At 40.8% G+C, this 26903-nt stretch overlaps 1 protein-coding gene across 13 annotated transcripts in view; it reads left to right on the top strand.

Annotated features, from left to right (window-relative positions):
- The window catches only part of LOC131679280 (disintegrin and metalloproteinase domain-containing protein 33), a 1109813-nt gene that overhangs the window by 1036336 nt on the left and 46574 nt on the right, over positions 1–26903 (top strand). For 7 of the 13 annotated variants that reach the window (XM_058960010.1, XM_058959995.1, XM_058960002.1 and 4 more), the window contains exon 18: positions 24064–24202. The exons of 2 other annotated variants lie outside the window; for them this stretch is intronic. In XM_058960010.1, coding sequence (XP_058815993.1) covers positions 24064–24202 — 139 coding nt within the window. The remainder of the gene's footprint in view (positions 1–24063; positions 24203–26903) is intronic. 4 more of the 13 variants (XM_058960035.1, XM_058960055.1, XM_058960047.1 and 1 more) reach the window with 1 other exon arrangement.

Raw genomic sequence — 26903 nt, 5'->3', positions numbered from 1 at the left:
GGAAGATTTTGAGATCGTTCGCGTACAGCAATTTCCCAGACTTGATCCGACTACAGATATCGTTAATAAACAGAATAAAAATAAGCGGGCCCAGATGACTGCCTCGCGGGACACCTGTGGGAGTTCTGAATATGCTTGAGCGCGTGTTTTTTATACTGACGAATGCCGAGCGATCGGAAAGATACGACTGCAACCAGTTAGTCAGCCAGGTGAAAAATCCCAAACGCTTTAATTTCAAGATTGCGATGTTGTGCGGTACTTTGTCGAAAGCTTTTGAGAAATCGACGTAAATTACGTCCACCTGATGACCCTTCTCGACGGCGGGAAACAAAGTTTAAGCTATCAGGTTAGAAGTTGTTGATCGTTTTGTGACAAACCCGTGTTGATACTCCGAGATAATGTGGGATGCAGCTGCATACGTGACGTTGTAGACCAGCTTTTCGAGAACTTTGGAGAGACAGTTTAATAATGAGATACCTCTGTAATTTTCGACGTTGTGAATATTTCCAGCCTTGTGGATGGGAACGATAGCAGCTTCTTTCCAGGCGATAGGAAAAATGCCTTCAGCGAGAGAGCGATTGAATATGATGCACACTGGAAGAGACAGCACGTTGGCGCAGCTTTTTATAAATTGGGGCGAGAGATGATCGGGGCCAGGCCCTTTCGACGAATCAACAGCAGTCAGAGCCTTCAAGACGTCAGCTCGACTGACAGTGGGACGGGGGAGATTTATGTTGTACGATGGTAATGTTTCCAAACACTCTTTCGAAGGGACGGTATAGTCGCTTCTAAACACTCCGCGAAAGAAATCTGCAAACAAATTTACGGCATCAGCTGGAGATTGCGCGCTTGCGTTTCCAAGGAAAACGTCAGTGGGAGTACTACCAGATCGTTTTCTGCTGCTAACGAATTTCCAAAATGTTGCAGGGTTATCGCGAAGGCTATTTTGCACATGTTTCAAATACTCACGAAAAGCGGAATTCCGGGCCGTTTCGTATTGCAGTTCTATCCGTCGAAGAGTAACTTTGTTTTCGTCTGATTTATGGCGGAAATAACGCTTGCGTTGTTTTCGCAGGGCATTTCGCAAACGGCGAATCTCAGCGTTCCACCATGGAAATTTGAAATCCACCCTCCTGTTGACTCGTTTCAGTGGAACCTTTTGGCGGAGTATGTCATATACTTTGCCATAAAATAGCGCGACTGCTTCGTCAAGCTCATTACAACACATTAAGTCGGTCCAGTCGACAGTGGCAATCAGTGCGGAGATTTCGTCAAAGTTGGAACGGTTAAAGTCAAAATCAAGGTCGTCAATCGAATGAAATAAATCATCTCCAGTGTTGATACGTACATCTAGCCGCAGGACAAACGGTTTGTGGTGAGGATCGACTTTGAGAATAGCAGTCGGATGTTCAAGTAGCTCTACGATATACGTGTTGTTTACGAATGCAAGATCGAGGATCCTACCGTTCCCATTCGTCAATGAGCAGATCTGGTACAGACCGTCTGCAACCGTAGACTCCGTTACAGCTATTTATTATTCCGAAGAGGCATTAATAGGTAGGTAACATTTTAGATCATTATCGAGCGACTACTGTAAGCGTGGAAGATTGTAGTCTCCAAAGACGGGAACAGTGTCGGTGCTGCCAGCATTGTCTAGAATTGCTTGAACAGCATTAGCGTGCGCGTGATACAAATCCGGATCACTATTTGGCCTGAGATAAACACAGCTAATATATACAGATTGATTCGGGAGGGCGATACGCACGGCGATTTGCTCCAGGCGTTCAATTCCAGACAGTTGCGGTCGCAGCGATATATTACGTAGTTCGACGAGAGCTCAGCGTTTAATATGTCTTCGCGCAGCCAGATTTCCGTAAGGACAATGACATCGTAGTCACTAGAAGAAAGCACTAGATGGAATTCTTGTGTTTTCGTTCTCATTCCTCGCACGTTCTGGTAGTAAACGGAAAGAAACTGCTCGGACTGTGCGGCAACTTCGGGATAAGGCATCACGACAGCTTGGGTTCATCTTCCGAATAGCGAAAAACTTCAGGGACGTATATTGTCTTAAATCGCTTTACTGCGCGTTGGTCCGCTCAACGTTAGAATATTGTTCAGCTGTTTGGAATCCGTACTACCAGAACGGGATTGACAGAATCGAGGCTGTCCAACGCAGGTTCATACGCTTCGCCCTTCGTCATCTCCCATGGCGAAACAGATTTCAGCTGCCGAGCTATGAAAACCGTTGCCAGCTAATACACCTCGATACACTCAGCATCCGGAGGGACTGCTCTCGAGCCCTGTTCGTCTCGGACTTACTCACTGCCAGAGTGGATTGCCCTACAATCCTCGGACGTCTGGATCTTCAAGCCCGCGTTCGAGCTCTACGCAATAACTCCCTTCTGCGAGTTCCGTTCAGGAGAACCAACTATGGTTGCCAGAGCGCTGTTGCCGGACTCCAACGAATTTTTAACAGTGTGGCGACGGCCTTTGATTTCAACAGGACGCGGAATGCGATAAAAGTGAAAATGTTGTCAATTTTAAAATGTAATTAGTTTAAGCAACCACCATTGGGGCCAAGGGGCCTGTTGGTGAAGGTAATAAACATAAACAGGCAATACAGGATGTGAAACAGACGATGTAACTAGTTGGGAGGAGGGTGAAGAGCAGTGGAAGCAGTCATTGTTGCTGAGTCGGGCGCATTCGGTTTCCTAAAAAACATTTCTGGAATTCGACTTCTCTTCAAACTCACGATAAGCAATGCCAACTGGCCATGTAGACGCCGTCATAGCCTTTTCTTTGAGATCCGTGGGCATGCCAACTTAGGACAGGACAGGAGACAAAATTCAGCATTCTAGGATCTCTGCCACGAGGGACCAACTTGACGACAGTGATGTTCGAATTTCCGAGTTTATCCGCAGCTAGCTTGGTGACGCTTTCATCAGGGACATCGGGCGAAATTCCTGACAGGTACAACCAAAACTTTTTATCTTCACGATTCACAGCGATGGATGACGCAATGAACCGGCGGCATCGGTACCACGTATCAGCTTAGAAGGATTGGAGCCTGTATCGTCGTTGTCTCTCTGTCTTTTAGCAGAATTAAAGGAAAATTGTCACGGTCCAGGAATCGGGTTTTTTGGTACAGCGTCGATCAACGTTTTGAAGTTGGTCCGCATTTCTACCTTTAATTCCTCCAGTATGTCGTTGCGAATTGAATTTTTAAGCTGCTCGATCACCATTTGGTTTGCGGACTCAACGGACACTAATGCGTTACGAAAACGTGCTTTGTCCATGATATTTTTGCAGGTGTTACATATCCAAAATAAGTTAGACTTGTTAACAGCGGCAAATAATTCGTCGTTTAGTCCGCTGCATTTTGCGCAAAATGACGAAGAGCAAAAACCGCCACATTTTACAGAATTACGACCATCGGAAAATTTATCAGTCAACTCTCACAAAATCCAGGCATTTCTTAATACTAACACATGCAATAGTCATCTTTTTCACATTTAAAATGTATTACTGCACTATCTAAGGCGACATGTCATTCTAAATTCTATTGATATCAGGTTTTTGCGTCACTATTTTGAACGCTTACAATTCTATTATTAATAGACGGATTTTCGTCTTTTTGTCACCAAACAATTCGGAAACAACTTATATTAAGTTTTATTGCTATATTGATTTTGTATTTCAATAGTACACTATAGAAAAATTCATAAAAATGAACAGATCTCAGGAAACGTACAAACTCCCATACATTAGACAATCTATTCCAGGCAAAGCCGTCAATGGATAGCACCCGAGTGACTCTATCAAAAACCAACAGGCTATAGATAGATGTGCCACTTGCCCGTTTTATACCATTCGTTGCTAGCTCTTCGAATGAGCAACATCTGAGCTATATCGTTCGGACTGTGCGATAAGCGGGAGCCGCCATGCATTTTCGGCTGTTTTGGCACAAACCCGCATAATCGAATGAAAATTTTTCATGTGCCAGTACTAGAGTAAATTATAAATTTTCTACGATTTTATGCTAAAAAGACAAAAGTTGGTGCCGGTGAATCGCATATTTTCCTTCAACTGAAAGCCCCTTAAGGACTATAACAAATTTTAATATTTACTATCATTGACAGCGATAATCTAGATAAGTCCGCAGTTTTTAATTGTACCTTGTTGCTCAAAAGTATAACAACAATACGAAATTTGCAAGAATCTGTGATTTGTTAAAAATAATCGTTCGGAAATAATCCCAAAATCTTTAATATTGTAGAATAGCTTGCTACATAAACGTACAACGACAATTTGTGTAAACCTATGATTTGTTTGTTCCGTGGACTGACGAAAAATAATTAGTTTGGTTGACCGGAGACTACGTTTCAAAATCGGGAGAGAAGGTAATAATTAGAATTCAGCCGACTGAGTGGACTGACTCTAAACTATTTAAGTTTGTACAGCTCCGCGCTAGCGACAAGGGCCAATTGAATCATTAAGCTATATGCGTTTTTTGATATTCTCCGATGCAGCTAGCGTCTGGTGTAGTGGGGAAATAAAATCGACTTCTTTTTTATCCGCTCAATTGTTGATATTGAACCTCTAGAATAGTCCCCCGCAATTTCGGTGGGCGCTGAACTGCTTTTGTTTTAAACAGCCTTGCATTTCTCGTGCTTATTTGCTATAATATACGCAGATTGCAATCTATCGGCAACAATTTTCGAAAAACTGACAGCTATAAAAGCCCGGTAAAAAAATGCGGACGAACATGGTCTGGCGATTTAAACAGTTTGACGTTTGACGCAACTCGCCTGGGCTAATTGCCCCTAGGAACAAATGCAATTTGCGAATGCGATTTAAAGGCAATTTCAACACTTAGACAAATTTTCTGGCGGCTGAAATGGACTTGGTTGTTTTTCAAACATGGCGGTTCATGTCTGGTTTAAGCTTAAAATTGTTTTTTAAACAATTGCCGTGTTTTGTTTGTCTAGTGCACTTCATTTAGCCAACGAATGTGGGAAATTGTGGAATCGTATGTAAGTATACTGCAACAAGATCTCTGACCTAAAGTCATAATGATCGTCAGATTGTGGTAAGTTGTTGTGTGCAATACCAATTTCACCATTGATTCTTCCTATGGTTTGGTGGTGATTACTAGAAAAACTCTAGTAAGAGAACTGCGGAGAGAAAAACAGCATTTTTGGCAACGTATGCCCCGGCATTGTATGGCAACACGTCCAATGTTATAAGGATAGGCAATGTTCGATTGGATTCGTTTTTTGACAGCTAAACGCGAATCCAATCGATCCAAAATGGAGTCTCCGCAGTTCTCTTTCTAGAGTTTTTCTAGTGATTACCTAGTGTACTGATAAGTTTATGTGAGTAGATAATGAATCCGAAAATAAGTATTATTTGTTATTTTCATATTAGGCAATTAAGGGCGATTAAATGGCGCGTTCCCTGGGCGATTTGGGGGCGATTTAAGGGCGGGTTGGGCGGCAAAAAAATGACGGCGGCAAATCGCCCAAATGTTGCATTTGAAATAGCCCCCTAATTGCCAGCAATTTGCTGGCAAATTGAACGGCAAATAGCCCCCCGTTAGCCAGCAACTTGCCCTTTTTGACTGGGAGGACAATGTAAACAATACACACTACACTACTTCACCCAAATTTCCAATAGAGAATACCCAAGGGGTAACTTTCTATAGCATTTTTGCCGTGCTGCAATTTGATATGGGACACCCTTTAATAGCGTTTTTCTCGTAACCGCGTTTTTCAAAGATAATTTTTTTATTATAGAAATCTCTTTTTAATTATAGAAATAGCTTTTTCAAAAATCTCAACCCTATGTGCGGGGGTTGGGAATCGAACCCAGGTGAGCTGCGTACAAGGTAATCGATTTACCAACTACGCTATACCCGTCCCCCTGGTTAAGATGGTAACTCTAAAACTAATCAACGAATTTATTTGATTTTTTTATGAGAATGCACAATATGTGTAACTTGTCAATGAACCACAGAAAACTGAAGAAAAAAAATCCTACCTATTATTTTGAAGAAAAGTGAAAGAATTTTTCAGCAAAATATGAGAATTCTCGGTTTTCATGAAGCCATTATACGAAACTTGAACTTTTTACTATTTTTTTTTTTTTTTGGTTCATTGAGTTACTACAAGTATAAGCTTAACAAATCTTATTGAATTTCCTGTGTCAGACAATTTTATCAAGAGTGATCGTGCTCACAGCGGCGCTCCTTGACTTGGAAATGGTTGGACGTCTACTCTTGAAACGCACGTACGTGTGGCTCTGCATGATTGAAAATATTTTTTTTATGAACACAATGAATGTATAAATAAATCTTAACATTACACAAAAGATGGTTGCCATGGTTGCCTTGCCTTCAAAATCGTTAAACAAAATAGCTTTTGGTTTGAGCACTTTACACCAGACGCCCCCTTAAAGATACTTAACCCTTTCATGCCCAACTTTTTTTAGTGCATGTAGGATTTAAAAACTATTTTTCCTTGAAAACGGTGAGGTCAAGAAACACGAAAAGTCATTTTTCACAAAGATAGTTATTTCCTTCGCAGTGCTAGAAGCTGCTCAATTTTTACCTTCCAATGCTCAATAAAATTCTCCTAGAATATTTACAATATTCCACTTGCGTGGAAAACGTAGCCAAAGCCACTCTAAATTGATAAGTTTTATCGGTTTTCAATAATATTGCAACAAAACGAAGATATCTGAAAAATTCATTTTTCGTCGTCAACGTAAACTTTCCCAGCAGCACTGCTCCATTGGAATCCAATCAGACTAACTGCAATAACTTCAGTTCTAGAGTTGATCCTTGTAACTGTTAGTACTCAAATAAAAGGCAATAGTCACATTTATAAGCCTTACTTGTTTTTGTGAGGAAATCTTGCCTCAATCAAAAGTTATAACTGTATAAAAACGATGTTGTCCACAAACAACATGGGCATGAATGGGCTAATTGAATTTTTTTTCACTTGTGCGCAAATAAACAAATTAATTAAAAAATTAAAATTAAAAATCATTCTGAAGTTTTAAAGGTTGAACAATGTTCAACATATATATTTATTTAGAAAGATAAGCTTTACCGATTTATGAATTAAAAAGAGTATTTCATTCTTCATTAAATGACCCAATTGTAACAAAAATCTCCCACCCAGTGATCATTTTTCTTTAAAAACTAATTAGTCGTTATCAGTGCTATCAAACCATCAACCCAAAATTAAATTTGAAAATCTTTTCCTTCGCCAACTATTATTATAATTTCCAACGGGTCGAAATTGCCATACACACAGTAAAACCAATTTTAAATCATCTCACTGAAGCTCGTTCGTGATTGGTTCCCGCTAATTATATGCACCGAGCCGCAAATCTTGAACAGTGTTTGTTCGAAGCTCCTCTTTGACGATGGAAGTAAACTGTTTTCATTCGGGGGCCAGCTTCGAACGCAAACTGAAATAAGTACAAATCTGGGGCTCGTGTGAGAGTGCGTCATCACTCGTGTGATATATTCGTGCTGGTTGCACGCACATACGCTTCTTGTCGCCCTATTCCATCGTCTGCTGAGAAAGGGCAGCTACGCCAAGCGCGTCGGTGCCGGAGCATACGTCTAGTTGGCGATCGCAATCGAATATCTTGCCGCCGAAATATTGGGGCTGGCAGGAAACGCAGCCCGTGGAAAAAGACCAGAATTCTTCCCTGTCGTTCGAAATGAAGAAGAGCTGATTTTTCAAAAGCACTATTAAGCTAAGCCGATGGGTTTTACAGCAGCTATGTTGCATGATTTGAATCGTAATGATCTAATAAATCGACTGATATTTTTTTTTTTAGAATTTTGAAAAGGTTTAAATGGATAATCCGGTTGCAAAGCTAAGCATATTTTTTCCCACCCATACTACCAAGCGTTCGATTCTAGCACATGCTCATAAAAGGTAACTTCTTTCGTGTTTTTTAGAAGGGCTAATAAACATACTGTCAAAATTCACTTTGAGAGGAATTTCAGGACAAACCAATAATCACCGATTATAAATCACAGCAACAGACGAAAGAGAAATTTTTTCTCTTTCATAATATGTTAACATCTATTCTCGGCGAGTTACGGTTTGTCCGAAATTTTCTCTCAAACTGAATTTTGACAGCATGCTTATTGGCCCTTCTCAAAAAAACTCGCGAGACTTGAGTCTTAAACACATGGATCGTGCGATAAGCTCTAAAAACCGCCATGGTATGAAATTGTTTCCATGATGGCGCCCTGATGCCGCTAACGGGCTATGGGTCGTTATATCAAAGAAACAACACCTTAAAAACTACCCTCAGCAAAACTTGTAAACTTATCGATTACACGGTGCCACAAAATAAAAAATGAAAATTTATTTCAAGTGATCTGGTATAGGTTATATGCCTGAATAATTAAATTTACCCTGAAAATCTTGATGTGATATAAAACCATTTTTTGGGTTACTTCTGGGTATAAGAGCCAGGGGAGGGAGGGTAGACAAAAATGACAGGGAGAGAAAATTATTTCAGTTTCAGGCATCGTGAGATCAACGGATGGATTACAAACTCGGGTGGTCTTCATCAGGGGAATCATGTACTGGGACGCCGGGTGGTCCTCCTCAAGATGGCAGGGGTTTTTCCAGACGATTTCGTAGTACGGCTCAGATGTGGATCGGCTACATTTCGAGTTAAGCGTGTTATGTTCGTGCCGTAGGTCCCGTGTTTGTTGGCTCATTCGATACAGATGCTTTGATACAGGTGGAAGAGGGTTCTGAGATTGATAAGGAAAATAAGAAGGGGCAGTTAAACTTGTATATTGATGGTTTTCACAAAGGTGTATATAAGGGACATATAGAGGACATCGCGGCTTGCCAGCACATCTCGAACCGGGACGTTGGTTGGTCTTCCTCGGGCCCGCAGGGTATCCATTAGCCGAGACCTAGCGGAACTGTACTCGGTGCACGTCCAGACAATGTGCTCGATGTCGTGATAGCCGTCGCCACAAGCGCAGATACCACTATCCACGAGCTCAATACGCCGGAGATGTGCATCCAGCATGTAATGGTTTGCCATGAGTCGGGACATCACACGAATGAAGTCACGACCCACATCCATCCCCTTGAACCAAGGTTTCGTCGATACCTTAGGGATTATCGAATATAGCCACCTTCCCAGCTCTCCACTGCTCCACGAAGTTTGCCAACTTTCGAGGGTTCTCTGATGAGTAATACTGAAAAATTCGCTGAAGCTTATTGGTCTTTCGTAAACGTCTCCTTCTAAGGCACCCACCTTAGCTAAGGAGTCTGCCTTCTCATTGCCCGGAATGGAGCAATGAGAAGGGACCCATACCAAGGTAATCTGGAGAGTTGTCAGATAAAGCACTCAGTAGCTCCCGTATTTTCCCCAAAAAATACGAGGAGTGCTTTCCATGTTTCATCGAGCGAATAGCGTCAATGGAACTGAGGCTATCCGAAACGATGAAGTAATGGCCTGCGGGTAATGTTTCAATGACTCCAAGGGTATACTGAATGGCAGCTAGTTCTGCGGCGTAAACTGAAGCAGGGTCACTGAGTTTGTAGGAGGCGGTGAACTTTTGATTGAAAATACCGAAGCCAGGTGATCCTTCGAGTTTTGATCCGTCAGTATAAAACATCTTAGAACAGTCGACTTCTCGGAATTTATTAAAAAAAATGTTTGGAACCACTTGTGGGCGTATGTGGTCCGGAATTCCACTAATCTCGTCTTTCATGGATGTGTCGAAGAAAACAGTAGATTCAGAAGTATTTATGAAATGCACACGGTTGGGATTGTAAGAAGAAGGGTTAATATTCTGCGCCATGTAGTCAAAGTACAGGGACATGAAACGGGTCTGAGAATTGAGCTCAACAAGCCTTTCGAAATTTTCAATCACGACCGGGTTCAAGATATCGCATCGAATGAGCAATCGATATGAGAGTTCCCAAAATCGATTTTTCAACGGGAGAACGCCCGACAGCACTTCGAGACTCATCGTATGGGTCGACTGCATGCACCCTAAGGCGATACGCAAACAACGATACTGAATTCTTTCGAGTTTGATGAAATGTATGTTCGCGGCGGAGCGAAAGCAGAAGCATCCGTATTCCATTACCGACAGTATCGTTGTTTGATACAACCTAATTAGGTCTCCTGGGTGGGCACCCCACCATGTTCCGGTTATTGTACGAAGAAAGTTGATCCTTTGCTGGCATTTCTGTTTCAGATACCGAATATGGCATCCCCAAGTACCTTTCGAGTCGAACCAGACCCCTAGATATTTTACTGTGAAGACCTGAGCGATAGTTTGACCCATTAATAGAAGCTGTAGTTGTGCTGGTTCACGCTTCCTTGAAAATACAACTAGCTCAGTTTTCTCCGTGGAGAATTCGATACCCAGCTTAATAGCCCAAGCAGACAAATTGTCCAAGGTATTCTGTAATGGTCCTTGCAGATCTACAGCTTTGGGTCCCGTAACAGACACCACGCTATCGTCTGCAAGTTGCCTTAACATGCAGGAATTGTCAAGACATTCATCAATGTCGTTGACATAGAAATTGTATAAAAGGGGGCTTAGACATGAGCCCTGGGGAAGGCCCATGTAGCTAAATCGTGATGTCGATAAGTCACCATGCGAAAAATGCATGTGCTTTTCCGACAACAAGTTTAGTAAAAAGTTGTTTAAAGTCGCTGAAAGACCATGCTGGTGCAGCTTCTCTGAAAGAATGTTGATCGAAACTGAATCAAAAGCCCCCTTAATATCTAGGAACACTGATGCCATCTGCTCTTTGCTAGCATAGGCCATTTGAATTTCATTTGAGAGCAACGCAAGACAATCGTTCGTCCCTTTGCCTTTGCGAAAACCAAATTGTGTATCTGACAGTAAGCCATTTGCTTCGACCCAATTGTCGAGGCGGGATAGGATCATTTTCTCGAACAACTTCCGGATACAGGATAGCATTGCGATCGGACGGTAGGAATTGTGGTCGGAGGCTGGTTTTCCTGGTTTTTGGATGGCGATGACCTTCACTTGTCTCCAATCGAGTGGGACAATGTTAGCTTCGAGAAACTTATTAAATAAGTTCAACAAGCGTCTCTTGGCAGAGTCAGGCAGATTCTTCAACAAGTTGAATTTGATTCTGTCTGGCCCCGGAGCTTTATTGTTACATGACAAGAGAGCAAGTGAGAACTCCACCATCGAAAAAGGTGTTTCGTTCGCGCTATCGTGAGGAGACGCGGCGCGGTAAATCTTCTGTGCCGGGGCGGAATCCGGACAAACCTTCTTGGCGAAATCGAATATCCAACGGTTTGAATATTCCACGCTCTCATTAGTACTGTTTCGATTTCGCATACGTCGGGCTGTTCCCCAAAGAGTACTCATCGATGTTTCTCTCGTTAATCCGTCGACGAACCGGCGCCAATAACCGCGTTTTTTGGCTTTCATCAAACTCTTCATTCGCTTGTCTAACGTCGCGTACTGTCGAAAACTGGCGGGTAACCCGTCGTTCCGGAAGGTCTTAAACGCGGCGGCCTTCTCTGCGTACACGTCTGAGCACTCTTTATCCCACCAGGGATTGGGAGAACGTTTTTGTATGTTCGCGCCGGGTACTGGCCTAGTCTGAGCTTGATTCGCGCTGTCGAGAATCAAGCCAGCCAAAAAGCTGTACTCTTCCTCCGGAGGAAGTTCTTGGGTAGATTCGATGTTGTCGGATATCGCGGCAGCATAGCTCTTCCAATCGATATTTCGTGTGAGGTCATACGAAATATTGATTGATTTCAATGGCCTTGAACCGTTATTGATTGAGACTACAATCGGCAGATGGTCGCTGCCGTGGGGATCAGGAATTACCTTCCACGTGCAATTTAACCGCAGCGATGTTGAGCAAAGGGACAAGTCTAAGGCGCTCGGGCGCGCTGGAGGAGCAGGAATCCGTGTCATTTCACCCGTGTTTAAAATTGTCAAATTGAAGTTATCGCAAAGATCCTGAATTAAGGAAGACCGGTTATCATCATAGAGGCAACCCCATGCTGTACCGTGAGAGTTAAAGTCTCCTAAAACTAGTCGCGGTGCTGGCAGGGATTCTAAGATGTCTTGTAGCCGTCGGTGCCCAACCGCGGTGTTGGGGGGAATATATATGGAAGCTATGCAAAGGCTTTTGCCTTTGGTTGTTACTTGACAAGCGACAACTTCAATACCTGTTATCGAGGGAAGGTTAATTCTGTAGAAGGAATAGCACTTTTTGATCCCCAAAAGCACTCCTCCATAGGGGGTGTCTCGATCCAGGCGAATAATATTAAAGTCGTGGAAGTTGAGATCGATGTCGGAAGTTAACCAAGTTTCACATAATGCAAATGCATCGCAACTCAAATTATTTATTAAAATTTTGAAGGAATCGATTTTCGGGATGATACTTCTGCAATTCCACTGTAGAACAGTGATCAAATCCGTGACCTCGTTCGATGAGTTAGCCATCGAAGGATACAATCGCTGAGAGGAGGGGCCATTTAGCAGTCAACTGCTTCAAAAATGTTCTCACTGTAGGGAGAAAAGCTAACATAAGACTTTTAATAGGATCAGTAATATTGAAAGTTTTTATTATCCACTCCACTATGTCCGAGAGTTTTATAATTCCAGTGCTGTGATTACTCTCGAACTGAAACAAAGGAACACTTGGGATTTTTGATGTTCCTGGAAGTGCTGGGAACTCCTTCTCTGAGCTTAATCCTCCGAGACCAGGAGCTAATTGCTTCGGTTTGGTTGCAACACTTCCAATAGATGTGACTTTCGGAGCCCCCTCAAGGAACACCTTCTGGCCTTTACAAGGAACTTTACGAGAGGAAATGTTTCTCCTCTTCCTATAAATTCCAGGCACCCTAGTAGATGTTCCCTCTTGTGGGTTACCAGCCTCGCCCTCGTCAGGAGGCAAGTGAGTATAGATGTTTGCTGAGGATGGTGGCGTAGCATTCTTTAACATTTCTGCGAAAGAATGTTTGGATCGTCCCGCAAGGGAACGTTTCAGTTTATCCCCGCGTAGTTTGTACGCGGGACATGCCGAGATATCATGCAGACTCTCCGCACAGTAAGGACACTTTTCGGCTTGCCTACTGCACGAATCATCTAGATGATTCTCCCCGCATTTTCCACAGCGAGCCTTATTGCTACAATGGGTGGCTGTGTGACCCAGTTGTTTACACTTTGTGCAATTCATGACCCGCGGCACAAACAGACGCACAGGCAGACGAACCCTGTGCAAGAGGACGAAATTTGGCAAAGCGGTACCAGCGAAGGTCACCCGATAAGAGTTTGATTGGGGGTACGTTTTTGAACCATCCCCCGCAACTACTACTGAGTGCAAACGTTTGCACTCAAGTATTTTAACTGGCTGAAGTAAGCGGTCTCTGAATCGGCCAACCCCGTACTTCAACAGATCCTCGCACGTCAAACTCTCATCGGTTACGACGCCTTCGGATTGTACTCTTACCGCCGGAATATACACGTTATAATCCCGCGTAAAGTGCTCACAGCAAGCAATATCGTTTGCCTGCTTTGAGTTGGCTAGCAACACCCTTATCTTGTCCGAGCGGACCTTTGAAATTTCGGTCACAGCCGAGAACCGTTCCGTCAGGTCTCTAGAAATCTGAAGAAGATTCAGTGATTTAGTCTTGGGCCGAAAGAAGACCACAAATGGACCAGTTGAGAGTTCTGGATAGCATTTGGGCCGGGGGGGGAGCCTTACAAGTTGAACCCGATTCAACTTCCATTTGACCATCCGGAGAGGGAACCATAGAAAACGTCAACGCACGGGGTCAGCGCCCGCGCAGACGGAAGAAAGCAATAAATGTGTTACAAAAGACAAAAACCACTTAGCTTTAAACTGGTGTCCAACGACGAACCGATCCAGCTTATATAGCTGGCTATTGTTTAATCCTCACACGCGAACAAAAGACTGAGGACCGAACCGAACTGGCAAAATAACCTTGAATGCGGATTAACACTATTCTATTCTTTATCGCCTCACACAGCACTACGGACTAGAAAAAACAACCTCTGTCTCGATGGAGAGCTCGAAAACGAATGACTGTTTTAGTATTAAACTTTAGGAAGAATTTTTTATAGAAATGATCCGCTTATGCCGCATTTTTCTCAAACATTAAAATACTTTCTGTTAAACAAAAAAAAAATCTTTTCATGGGCGAAAAAAGAATGCGAAAATTAGGGTCAACTTCCCAGAACTTTTCTGCTCGCCATCAACCGTGTCGATTGCAATTAACTCCTACTCCGCAGCAACACGGAACCTGTCAAACAAAATTTCAAACACCTTGAATTAAACGCGAATCCCGTTTCTTCCGCGCGGACAAAGCATTTAATTTGCATAGTTAATGCAACCCGAAAAACGAGAAACACCCCCGGCAATGACGCTGCGGCGGAACGAGACGGAAACTCTTCCCTTCAAACACCCCAAACCGGATGTATGGACGGTCGAGAAAAAGTTCTCGTTAACCAGGACGAAATCCATATAATCATTAGCATATAATTGAATGAATAAATTAAAATAACTTAATAATGTTGCGCCCCTTAGTTGTGCGCTGGTCTGGTCGCGGCGAAACCACGACGATTCTTGCGAAAGAGTTACCCCACGCGGAAGCAGCGTGACGATTGAACTCTCGCAGCCGCGGTCCACTGAACAAGTAAATTATGTCGAGGCTTTTGCGGCAAATTTCGCATTCAAATATGCCCGCGGTGTTCCTTCCGTGTAGCCGAAAAACAACAGGCGTAACAATTGCAGTAATATCAGGAGCAGCAGCAGTAGCGATGACGGTGGCGGCGGCGGCGGCACAGCCAACCAAATTTATTCCAATTATAAGTCTCTTCGTTTGTTTTTACTTGTGCCTCATTCCGGTAGAAGGCTCTCGATATCCAGGAGTCTGTATAATTTACTCGTCTTGTCCCTGAAATGGGCACAGATAAAAACGACTACACGCTTTGGATTTTGTGTTGCACAGCTGCCGCGCAACAATCAGTGCAAAGTTCGAGAAATTCTACGGAGGGTAGAAAATTGAGTCATTAATTGACGGATATAATTCTATTGTTACATCTATAGATAGAAGTTTACTATTTAAATGCTATAATACATGTGTCCAACCCTTCACAACTTCCGAACAATTTTGATAGCAAATTCCCCAAGCGGAGAAAATTGTAGATAAGACAAAAAATTTTGTCCATAAAGATACAAAACCTGACATGAAGTATGGATTTTTTGTGTACCGGATTCTCCTCGTCAGTAACTAACACCAACTTAACTTAATACTAGTCAGATAAGTCCAACCAGCACCAAATTAATTTTTGATCGCTTTTCTTCGAAAATGTAAACTTGTGCTTGTTTGACACTATTGGTTCTATTTGACAATGATTTCTGTTAGGGGAATTATGGTTAAAACCGACACCTTAAGCTTAACACTTTTTCTAAGTTGCCACAAAACCAACAAAATTATAATTTTTATGCACAATTCTTCTTCAGAAAATTCTTAACAAGACTTAATTTTTTCAGTGTATCAAAAAATTAATTTCATTAAAAATTATTGGTTGTAGAACTTGAAAAACAAAGTGACTTTTTGACACCCCCTTTAATTTATTTTCTCTCCACTTTATTAAAATCTTTATCTTTATTAAAAATGAGATATATGCGTGATTAATAAAGTGTGAGTATGTATAATGCAAATATTTGCTTTTTATTGCTTCATCATGTAGTGAGGGGAAGAAAGTTCGAAAGCGTAGTACTTTAAATAAGAGTATTTTATGCTATAGGATTATGTAGTGATATAAGTATTTCCAAATAATCCTTGCGCACATCATTGCAACCTCCAGTGTCGTTTTATTTCGTAAGAGAAGATTTGCAAGCATTCTACGTTCTGCTAATTGAATTCATTCACTTATAAATGACACACACACACTTCTTAGATTAACTATCTTTTTCAGATTTGATTTTTCGGACTCTGATCATCAACGATCTATTGGGGTATACATAATATCATTGTCTCATTGTGATAAAGTTCGTCTATGACAAACCAAGAGAACACTAGAAACTCGGTTTGATGAGCTTTTTGCAGAAATAGCAAAAGCTTCGATAGAATCAGATAAGCAAAAATTCCAATTTTTGATTTTTAAAGAGACTTACAAGAAATAAACACAATAAAAGTATTTCTGTGTATTTCTGCCAATACTATAGTGTTCTAATAAGCTAATTGAAGTGTCACAAAAATCCCCAGTATTTTGGAATGAATCGCAAGTATACACAACCATCTTAACAGCGTATCGGTTTTACCCTAACCATAGGGTGTCGGTTTTACCCCAACAGCGCACAATTTTTTATAAAAGCAATTAAAAATATTGAATTTCTCAAAATCGTCTTCAATGCACCTTGTTGATCATAGGAAAGGCCGATAATAATAGGTACTGAAAAATGGAGTGATTTGAAAAGTTTTTGTTCGGTTAAAACCTTAAAATCTACTGACGAAATTTTACATCCAGACGAGTATGAACGCTGCTGTCGTGTGTTTTGTTTATTTTTATGACATTCGGCGCACTAGCGTAAATCCAATTTTTCTTCAAATGCTCTACATAAACGTACTAATATTGATGTATCATTATGAAATGAATAAAAATTTGATTTCTAGTAAAAGTTGTGGGGTGTCGGTTTTACCCACAATTCCCCTATATGGTTTAGCACGTTTGAAAGTTAACTCAGCAAAAGTATTGCAGTCAATGTGTCAAATAGAAGGTGTTGCCCAGAGAGCATGTAAGATGAGTGACGACCACTGTCATGAATATATGTCAGTCTCTAAACGAACAAATAACCTATCAAAGTGCATAAATATGTTTCTTTAGCAATGACACTGACAGGTAATCATTGTTCGATTGTTAACTGATTCCTTTATTAGAAAATGTTGTAAAAGAACCTGATACAATGATACAGTGATTTTCACAAGTATTAGTATCATTTGATTGGAACCTTTTCCTGATACTCTTGGTAGCAAATACTCGTTTTGCATATCATTGGCTTAGCGATGGCTAACAGCTCATTTAAATTTAACAAACCTTGGGTTGATACCAAGCCTAGTACCAAGCTCATATTCCTACTTCGAATTTTATCTGCCAACTCCTTAGTGAACCAAAGAACCGAAGATGCACAGCTCTCTATGGTACTAACCGGAACAGATAAGAGGTGTTCTATAATGTAGTTATTTCGGAATGAGATTGAGAAGAAAAGCAGATAGTGACAGAAAGAAAAGAGAGCAATTCCCTGTGAATGGGCTAAGTGTACATTCCCGATAACACTTAATTCAGGCCAGATCGCTTTGAACGACAAATCATCGCCACCATGGAGGTTTTGTATAACTTCGCAAGGACAGTTTAGTGACAAAGAGCTCAAATACAAAGACAAATCCACATAGCAAAAAAATCATGTGACTTTACGTCTTGCCAGATGCACATAAAAGGAGCGTCCCAATTCACATAAATTTACATTTTATTACATGTAAAAATGTGAGTTGTTCGGCTTTTTCTAGGTCATTCAGTCTGAGTTTTACATCTAAAGAGTCACAATATTCAATTTTACGTTTCATAGCATGTAGAATCCCATTATCGAACAGAAAAATACGTCGCTGCGTTGTTTACGTCAAATGTAATTTTCATTTTTTCTAAGAGTGCAATCTGCTTTCTCGAGCTGGAGGGGCTCTTGTGCATTCAGGGTAATCATGCTGCTCTCGACAAAACGGTCAGATATAAAAAGGGCTCGATTATCACTGTAAGACTAGCCTCAAGTGATTCCATGTGAGTTAAAGTGTCCTAGAATCATGTAGGAAGACTCTCAGATCTTTAAGATCACCACACTATGAGCATTTCCTTTTATGGCAGCAGCAGGTGCTCGATTAACTGTTTGCAGTTCGCGCAGCTCATGATTATACAAACATACATGCGAACCGGAACTCGAAACATGACCATCAGTAACTTGTCCTTCAAACATCACTCAAAAGGGGTGATTAGTTTAACTGTATACATTCGAGTATGTTAACGTGTGTAAAGATTTTGAATTTTAAAATGCCCAAACTATTCTTTAGGCCGGCGACAGTTAAGAACTCTACGGTAGCTACGCCATCTATCTCGACAATGTTAGCCGGAATGCAGACGAGGTATTCAATATTAAAACTGGGATCATTCACGATCGCGTTAACCTTATCTCGATCCGACAGGACAACAAGAGGCTTATTAGCGTTAGCCTTAATAATTTCGCACACGCTAATGTTCAGATTTCGCTTCGAAATGTTCAGTTTCCGCTTAAAATGAATAATTAGTGTTTTTTTGCACGTTCTTCCCGGCTTTCGTCCAGCTTCCTCTGTCATTCGTTGTCGGAACCTTTGGAAGAACATTGGAATGGTCGAATCATGCTTATTTATCAGTATTTTATGTGGGTGAACAAATTCAGTTTTATACGAGGGTGCTTTGTAAACGGTTTACTGATTTTCCATCTTGGGCAAATTCTAACTACTAATAGCACAACTGAGAGGATGTAAGCAATACACTCTAAAGAGAACCTTCACTACCATCTATACTGTCCAACGGCAGATGCAATTCCAAGAATTATGATACCCATATTGCTAGTATTTCATTGAAGTTCACAAATAGTACCCCAGCACTGGAACCTGCTTCCGGAAACCCGGATTCCCGGAAACCGAATGAAGTAACCCGATTCATTTTTACCTAGTCCAAAAGTGGATGATTTCCTGAATCCAAAACACCCAAAAGTACCAAAAATCGGTTGGATATTATCTTAGTTATGGGCATTTCAGTTTTGTGGGTACCCGGGTACCCACGTCGGCCTGTTACGTAGTAAAAAAATCAGGAGCCTCTCCTCACTCCCCCCTTTCTATATCAACAATATTATTAACCCAAAAGCTTGACTTAGTGAAGTTCTAAGATGTCACAAAGTTTCAATTTCCAGCTATGGATAAAACATGGGAATTTCATCAATTGAAACTTAAAAAGGTACCCGGGTACCGCGTCGGACACATAACGGTTAAAGTCTTAGCTTTTGTCATCCTGTACCACACAATCAAACTTCATCAGTATCTTCATGTACAGCTTCCCCGATCGTTCTCTGGCCGACTTGTTCTACTTATCGTCACGATTTGAAGTCACGAAGTCCTTGTAAGTCAACAGTCCGGCTCGTTTTCGTTTACCACATCTCGGACTTAAAACAGCTGGCCGTCGTATTTTCGATCCCGCGATCCAGTCCTCCTGGCTGTCGGCAAACGTTATCCGAACATGTTTATTGCATTGCTGGCAGTTGATTTCACATTTGGTCACTGTAATCAAGAGCAAATTAAAACAAAAATCTTTCAATTTAAGAACAACAAATATCATTCGTATTACACAGCGCTCAACTAGATCAAACGGCAAGCGCATTGAAGCAACGTAAACCCCTGAATCTTCTACAGACAAAAGTAAAACCCTGAAATAAGCGCCGTACTGGAAAAAATACATATGTGATAAATAAATCATGGAATAGGCAGTATATCAGCCGAATATTTCGCCAATAGTTGCTTTTAATCCGAAGTCAAGTGCAATCTTATAAGCTCTGTTAACCTTGTTCTGTCAGCCCTTATAGAACCGAATACATGCAATTTTTACGGCTTAGTGATTAATTGGTGTCAAGATGAAGAGAAAGAAAGGTGGGAACATTTGACACTTTTGGGTGTATTAGTTTTATACTTGCAAAATTAAGCATGGCGTCCGGGCCCTTGAAGTAAACATAAATAGCTGAACGAGCATCCTGATTCTTTGACACACGATGAAAAGTGACAAAAGACCGAACTTCACCTCGGATCTACCGATTCGAACACTTGGGGACACTTTTTACCTCTAAAATACCGATTAAAATAATTTTGACCGAACCGAAAAAACGTATGGCAACGTAAAGGCTTACTACATCATTTGTTTGTGCTTTTCTTCTTCATATCCTCTTGTTTTTTCGGCTTCGACGAAGAAAAATGGCAACCGCACTCACACATAGAAAAAAAATGTGCACACCTGTATCCGCCTTGACTTGGTGTGGAGTCACGACACTTGGGTAGTCATAGTTACAACAGTATTTCATTAGGTCTGTTCCAGTACCAGGAGAAACTGGAAGTACTCCGGAGAAAATCGTTCCTGTACTCTCTTCTTCTCTTTTTTCTTCTTCTGGTAGCAAACCGGAGTAAAAAGGAGCAAAGATTTTTTGCTCCTGTTTACTCCGGAGTGACTTCCGTGTACTGGAACAAACCTATTATTTGCTTCAACTTTGCATTCCTTCGATGAAAAGTTTGCCCTTCACTGACTGGAGCGCTCATATGATCTAGAGCTAGCTTATTCAGCTTTTTACGTGCCATAATGGCGGTCTAAATTGTTCAGTTCTTAATACGTTTACTTGCCCTTTTTTGACAATAATAGTTTACGCCAACTTGACAGCAACGCCCAGTTGAAGATGTCGGGCGTTCTTTGAATAAACATCCAACGCATTGGACTAAAGTAGGATGACTTAATCTCACTGGGCGGTTGACGTAAACGATTATTGTCAAAAAGGGCAATTAAACGTATTACCACAGAGCCCAGACGTCCATCTTCAGCATTCAACTTGTGTAAAATCTCTAACGATTTCGAAGGTAGTTTGGATATCTAAACCAGGTGCGCTACTGTCGTCATGTTTTTTTGTGGCTGAGTGCGACAGAATTGACAGCGGTTATTCCTCTACCCAGTCAAACTAGTCCGGAACCGATTCGCATGAATTCCAGCTCAAATGCGTCATCCGATAGTCGGAATCGGTTGGTTTTCTTTGAGTTAGATTCCATGCTGAATCCATCCAGGATTTCGAACCGGTTCTGGAATCGATTTGATGGATAGTTGGGATAGGTTGGTGCGGCGGCGCTAGTGTTTTTAGTATATTAATTCAAATGTTTACACACGTTTTTTAAATATTTTTGTTCGATCATGGGTGTCTGTTCTCTGTGGTATTACGAACTGAAGAATTTAGACCGCCATTAAGGCCCGTAAAAAGCTGGATTTCTTACAGGGCTGGGACGGGATACACGTAGACGCAATGCAAAATACGTTTTGGATTTTTTTTTGTGAGCAGACGTCACGACTAACATATGATAAGGGGTACAAGCCAACTGTCAAAATTCAGTTGTTGATAGCAAACAAAGAGAAAAAAATTCTTTTTAGTTGACTGCTGTGCCCAGTGCTTGGTTAACAAAGGTTTCTCTGAAATTGTTCCTCAAAGATACAACTGCCATGTGCACCCCAATCATGCGTTATTCGAGAATATTGAATATTTAAATTGACCGCGGATGTTTACGAAAAAATATGTTCAATTGCTATATCCGCTTTTTTGTGTCAAAAGTGTAGAGTCGATTTCTCCACCCTCGCATATCTTTTAAACATGATGTACCGGTGCGTTAAGCCTGGCTTGAACGTTAAGCGAGGGTGAAGAAACTAGCCCTAAGGTGACCAACTCTAACGCACTTAAAACATAGACTAACGGATATAACTCTCGAAAACAATGAATCGTCCGCTTAAACGGTTACTTTAAATATATTTGTAATTGGGACTGTGGCCGCATTTGGGATGATGGCGCCACTGACATATGAACCAGCATGCGGGGGATAGACTGCTAGTGAAAAATTTCTAAGGCAAATTTTTCCTAAGCCTGAGGGGTAATACTCTAGCAAATGAGTGTTTGGGACTGTGCATCAAAGGTGGAGCTAGTGTTCTGGGAAAATGAGCGGATCGATATTTCCTCATAGTGTTATGTCTGTTATTGACTCCATTTCGATACGGTTTAGCATCGGTTCGGAACCAGGACAGAATCGAATAGAAAAGGTGTGAATTTTACGTGAGCGTGGTGAAAGATTACACTTTGTTTACTACGTATGAACCAACTGTCAAAATTCCCTTTGAGGGCAAATATTAATTGAACGAACATAATCTACAGTAGTCAACGAAAAAGAAAAGCTCTTTTTTAATTACAGCTGTGATTGTCGACCGGTTTGTGCGAAAAAAAATCCTCAACGATAATTTTGACAGTTAGTTTATACGCCGTAATCATAAGTTTATCGAATCTCTATGTAATAAACTGTCAATTCAGTCAAACTCAGGTTGTGAACCATTTGGTGAAATTTTTAACTTTTGCTTCAAATCTGACACGTTCAAACTCTGCTCTGGACCGTGGGTAAATTTGCTCCATTAAATTTGCTCCACGTGTCAGGACGATAGTAAATATTTTGCCCATCATGCAGAAAGAAAGATGGAAATATTTTCTGTACTTAATTGAGTTTATCAATATTTTTTCATATAAAATAAGAGAAAGATAGAAAAGAAAACATGTGTCATTTCGAGGCAGCGACTGTCATACTTACTGTAATAAGTAAAAAAACTAATATTGAAATATCGACAAATGTTCACACCTCTACCAATTCATGATGTGGCAGCTGTCAATTCTAAATAACTATCCACTCTCTTGGTTAAATTTACCCATTTGAGAAAATAACTTTTGAACTGTCAAATTTTAACTAAAAGCTGAAAATAATTCGCCAAATGGTTCACAACCTCAGCAGCGCGCTTGGTAGTAATATCCCACTTACCTTTGAATATACAATTTTTACACAACTCAAATATTCGATATGACATTTGACCGGAGTCCAATAGGTTGCAGATTCGAATCCTGTCCATGAGGGGATGTACTCACAGTATTTATTCACTCGTGTTTTTTGTTTTTATTTTGTTACGCGGTGTTATAGTTCTGAACTTGTATTGGATGATTGATAGGCAAGTTATAGCAAATAAAACCGACCTCTCATTAACTCTACTTTTACTTTCACTTCAATAGATCGCTTATTTTACAGCTTTTATTACTGGCTGAAAACAATCGGACACCGAAAATATTGTATACCGCATCGAAATGACAGTACACTACCAAATTCCATACTCACTGTGGTTAAATATGCAAAGAGCAACATCCATTCAATCTGTGATCTGCCATCCCTCCGAAACACCAAATGCAGCAAGAGCCATAGTTGTTGCCCAAGCAAAAGGTCAAAGTTATTGTAGCGATAATGATAATTTATATTGTAGTACTAGATTTACTCTACTCCCTCTCTACACACAGCGTTGTTCGTCGGACTTTCAGTCAACACCGTTCAACAAGTTGACTGCATAGTTACTCGGACGAAAAACTACCAGTCTCACTATAGCGCATTCCTTCATCTGCATATTGCCTCCCTCTAAACTTTATAGTTCTGTTTTTTTGTTCCACCTGACGCAGCAGAGTTTCCCAAACAAACATTATTCTTCCATTTTATTAAATCATATATCCGCAATGAATCACCACCATAGTAGAGATAGTCCCCTACCAAAAAAAATGATAGCCGGATCGCAAAAGTTAGACAACAACACACCCAGTTGAAAAAAAAAAAATGAGTAGTGCCGTAAGCCCCTTCACACAATAAAAGCTCCTTCTATCCTTCAGCACACCCGGGCTTCGAACCAGTGTGGAATCATCCACTTTAGCCAATCAACATCAGAGAAAAAAAATCAGATTACCATTGTCATAAAGTAGAGGGGAATGTAGTTTCTTTCTTATTCTGACGACATTCTTTCCAGCGACTGCAGCGCCGCTCTCTATCGGTCTAAAGAAAGCTCATGTAAAATCACTCATCATAACGGCAAAACTGCACACCACGATTTCAGCGCCATTTTTTTATATCTTAGCTCCTTCACACCTTTTATTACAAATAATATTCTTCAAACTCAAACGTAGCTCCACCATCCACCAAACCATAAACCTCGCCAGCCTACTACTGGTGTGATGTAATTAAACGAGTTTTCTTCTCTTTTTCTCTTTTTTCTCGTATTTCGAAACCGATTGTTGACCGTTACCGCGTGTTGTTAATTTTACATGAACTATATGACCTGCAAATAAACAAACAAAATAACAGCAAACTACCACGGCTCAAACACAGTGTTTCTAGTCGGTGTGTTAATGTCGGTTGTTGGGGGTGTTTTTGTAACGTTTGCTCTGATGGCTTTGTGCTACAGGTCAGTTGTAGTACATAATAACTTCTCCTTGTGCCTAAGGTTAGTGATTTTCTTCGTTTTTTTTTCTTCCAACTCTCTTACTTTTCCCATTTTTATCAAATGCAAGAAAACAATAGAATTCAACCAAAAAATAACTTAACAGTCTAAACCCTAACAAAACGTAGTGAGAGAATGAAACTAACAAATAACAATAGAACAACAAAAAAACATAACAAACGAAAAACATAACCAACAAAAAAAGACTCACAAAAAGTACTCTGGAAGAGAAACCACAAACAAAGCACCATAAAAAAACATAAAAAATTTAGAACATACATGTGTCTATTACTGTCTTTACATTTATCAAAAGAAAACATAAACAATATCTAGTGCAGTTTTTTTTGTTTGCCTACTACAACTCTCACTCTCATGCCATCTTTACGTAAAATAGTGTAACACATACCCTACCAACTGTACCAAATTGAACATTACTGATTACGACTGATGTACTACTCGAGAGTGATCTCAAATCAGTGAACAATATTGTGCTGACCATGCTATTTGCTGGCAACACTGCCATTGTCACATAAATCGAATTAATTGGAAATAGCCTTGTATACAAGTCTCTTACAGTGAGTTCGCTTTCACCAGAAATCATAACCGATCCGTCAACGTTTAGTTAAAAATATAGAAAAGTACAAAAAATACTACTCTGTTGTTGTTTCCGATGAACGGGAAACTATCGCGGTTGGAGGCTATTTGGTTTTTATGAGAATAAAATTGGTTTGTCGTAAATGAGCGGCTAAGTAAAATGATTAGACATACTGGATTGCTAGCGGACATTTGTAGCATAAACCTTTCACTCGTAACAGGGACATGACGAATTTGCTCTATTATCTCACCTCTCTTTGATGTAACTATCCAGCCTTTTACGAGCCTACGTGGCGACTAATATAATGCTAGTCGAAATATTACAACACAAAATTTAATTCGTTTTTGGAGGTTTGTTAATTAGTCCGACTAAAAAGGAACTAGATATTACAATGGCATGTCAAACTGACTTTGACACTCAGACAACAGCAAGAGATTTCAACAGATGCATTTAAACTATCAACATTCCTTTTTAACAATTTTTGACACCTGTCAGTCGTTCCAACTAGCGAATCAAATTCGTTAGTTGTACAGAGGCCGTGGCCAAACCAGCGAATCACGACTGTACTTACGGCTTGAAAATATCGGCTGACGACAGACGAAAGAAAGCTAACGATAGACGACTGAAGAAAGACGGTAGACAATACAACTCTCCATAGAAACTTTGACAGCTGTGAAACTTCTCAGTCGACCAACGAAATCGGGTGTACCGCGGTCGACCAATTTATTAACCGTCTGAATTGTGTTTCGTCGGTGAACAAGTTTTGTCAACACATCTATCGCCAGGTTCAATCTGTGTAAGTTTGATTCCAGTTTTAAACTACCAATTAATCAATCGATTTAATTAGTTCAAATCGATCGATTTCAATAGATTTCGTCGGTCAAATATAATCGGGCGTCGTTTCGATAGACGTCCATGTTAAAATCACGTAAGAGTCAGTGTAATGCATAGCATTGCACTAGTTATCCTCCAGTAAGAGATATACGGAGAGAAAAGCAGACATAATGGCAACCCTCATTTCCATTGTTAAAATCTAGCAGTGCTCCCAAAAAGGGATAGATTGGCTCGGCTGGCTCAAGAATTTGACAGTTTCGCTGGCTCAAGATGGCGTGTCCGCATATCACTTACAGGAGGATAACTACATTGCACTTCTTAACCTCACTTCTGCATGTTGATGCCACCGCAGTACGAGACACTGAATTCGAATCCCTTTAAGTTTCTCACAAATTGTAAACAAGCTCGCCAAATCGAGCTTCAAAAATTTACAGTGCCTACATTCGGGATTTCAACTTTTATAGTATTCGGATCATGATTTTCAAGAATTGAAATTCTTCGCTCCGGATTTTTAAGAGCAACATACTTCTCCTTCATCGACGAACGAGTGACGCTTTTTGGCCCAACCTGAACACGACATCGTGAAAGCGACTCTTGATGTTTATCGTTGATAATCCAGGCCGCCAACCCAATTTGTCAGACAAGCTCGTCATATTCTTAGCAGTCTTACGCCGCAGCCACATTCCGAGAGTAAATATTACCAAAACGCATCATCTTAAATTTGCAAACCAGACTATTCGTAATTTTTCCCACTTTGGTAACTCCCATCTAAACGGCTTTGACGTATACGACCAACGATTGAGGAGACTCGAAACATCTATAGCTTATTCCAAAACCTGTGCAGTTTCTTATACCAGCAACGTGCAAACTGGCGCAGTCCGTAGATACTCTACTACAGACTAGGCGTGAATTTCCATATCAGGCACTTCGTATCCCGAAAGTGACGCATGAAGACTTCATTCTGCTCTAAAACCATAGAGGATTCTAATTCTCCTCCAAAACCATAGAGTCCAAATGAGTCTGCGTCATTCTTCCTATAGCCACAACAGCAAACAATAAACAAAACGATGCGTTTTGTGAAACTGAAGCAAAAACAACATCATAATATTCGCAAAAACCACCTTGTTTATGAAGGGGTCCTCTTAATTCGTTAGAACGTCTGACAGATGCCGAAAATTGGCTAATGAGATATTAGTACCGTAAATGCATCTGTTCACATCCCTAACGTCAATGTAGTCTTCTGGATCTTCTATCTATCCGGGAAGTAGCCTTCGT

The sequence above is a fragment of the Topomyia yanbarensis genome, chromosome 1, assembly GCF_030247195.1.
Source record: "Topomyia yanbarensis strain Yona2022 chromosome 1, ASM3024719v1, whole genome shotgun sequence".
Classification (NCBI taxonomy): Eukaryota; Metazoa; Arthropoda; class Insecta; order Diptera; family Culicidae; genus Topomyia; species Topomyia yanbarensis.
The sequence above is the reverse complement of the archived record's forward strand: the minus strand, read 5'-3'. Positions and strand labels throughout refer to the sequence as shown.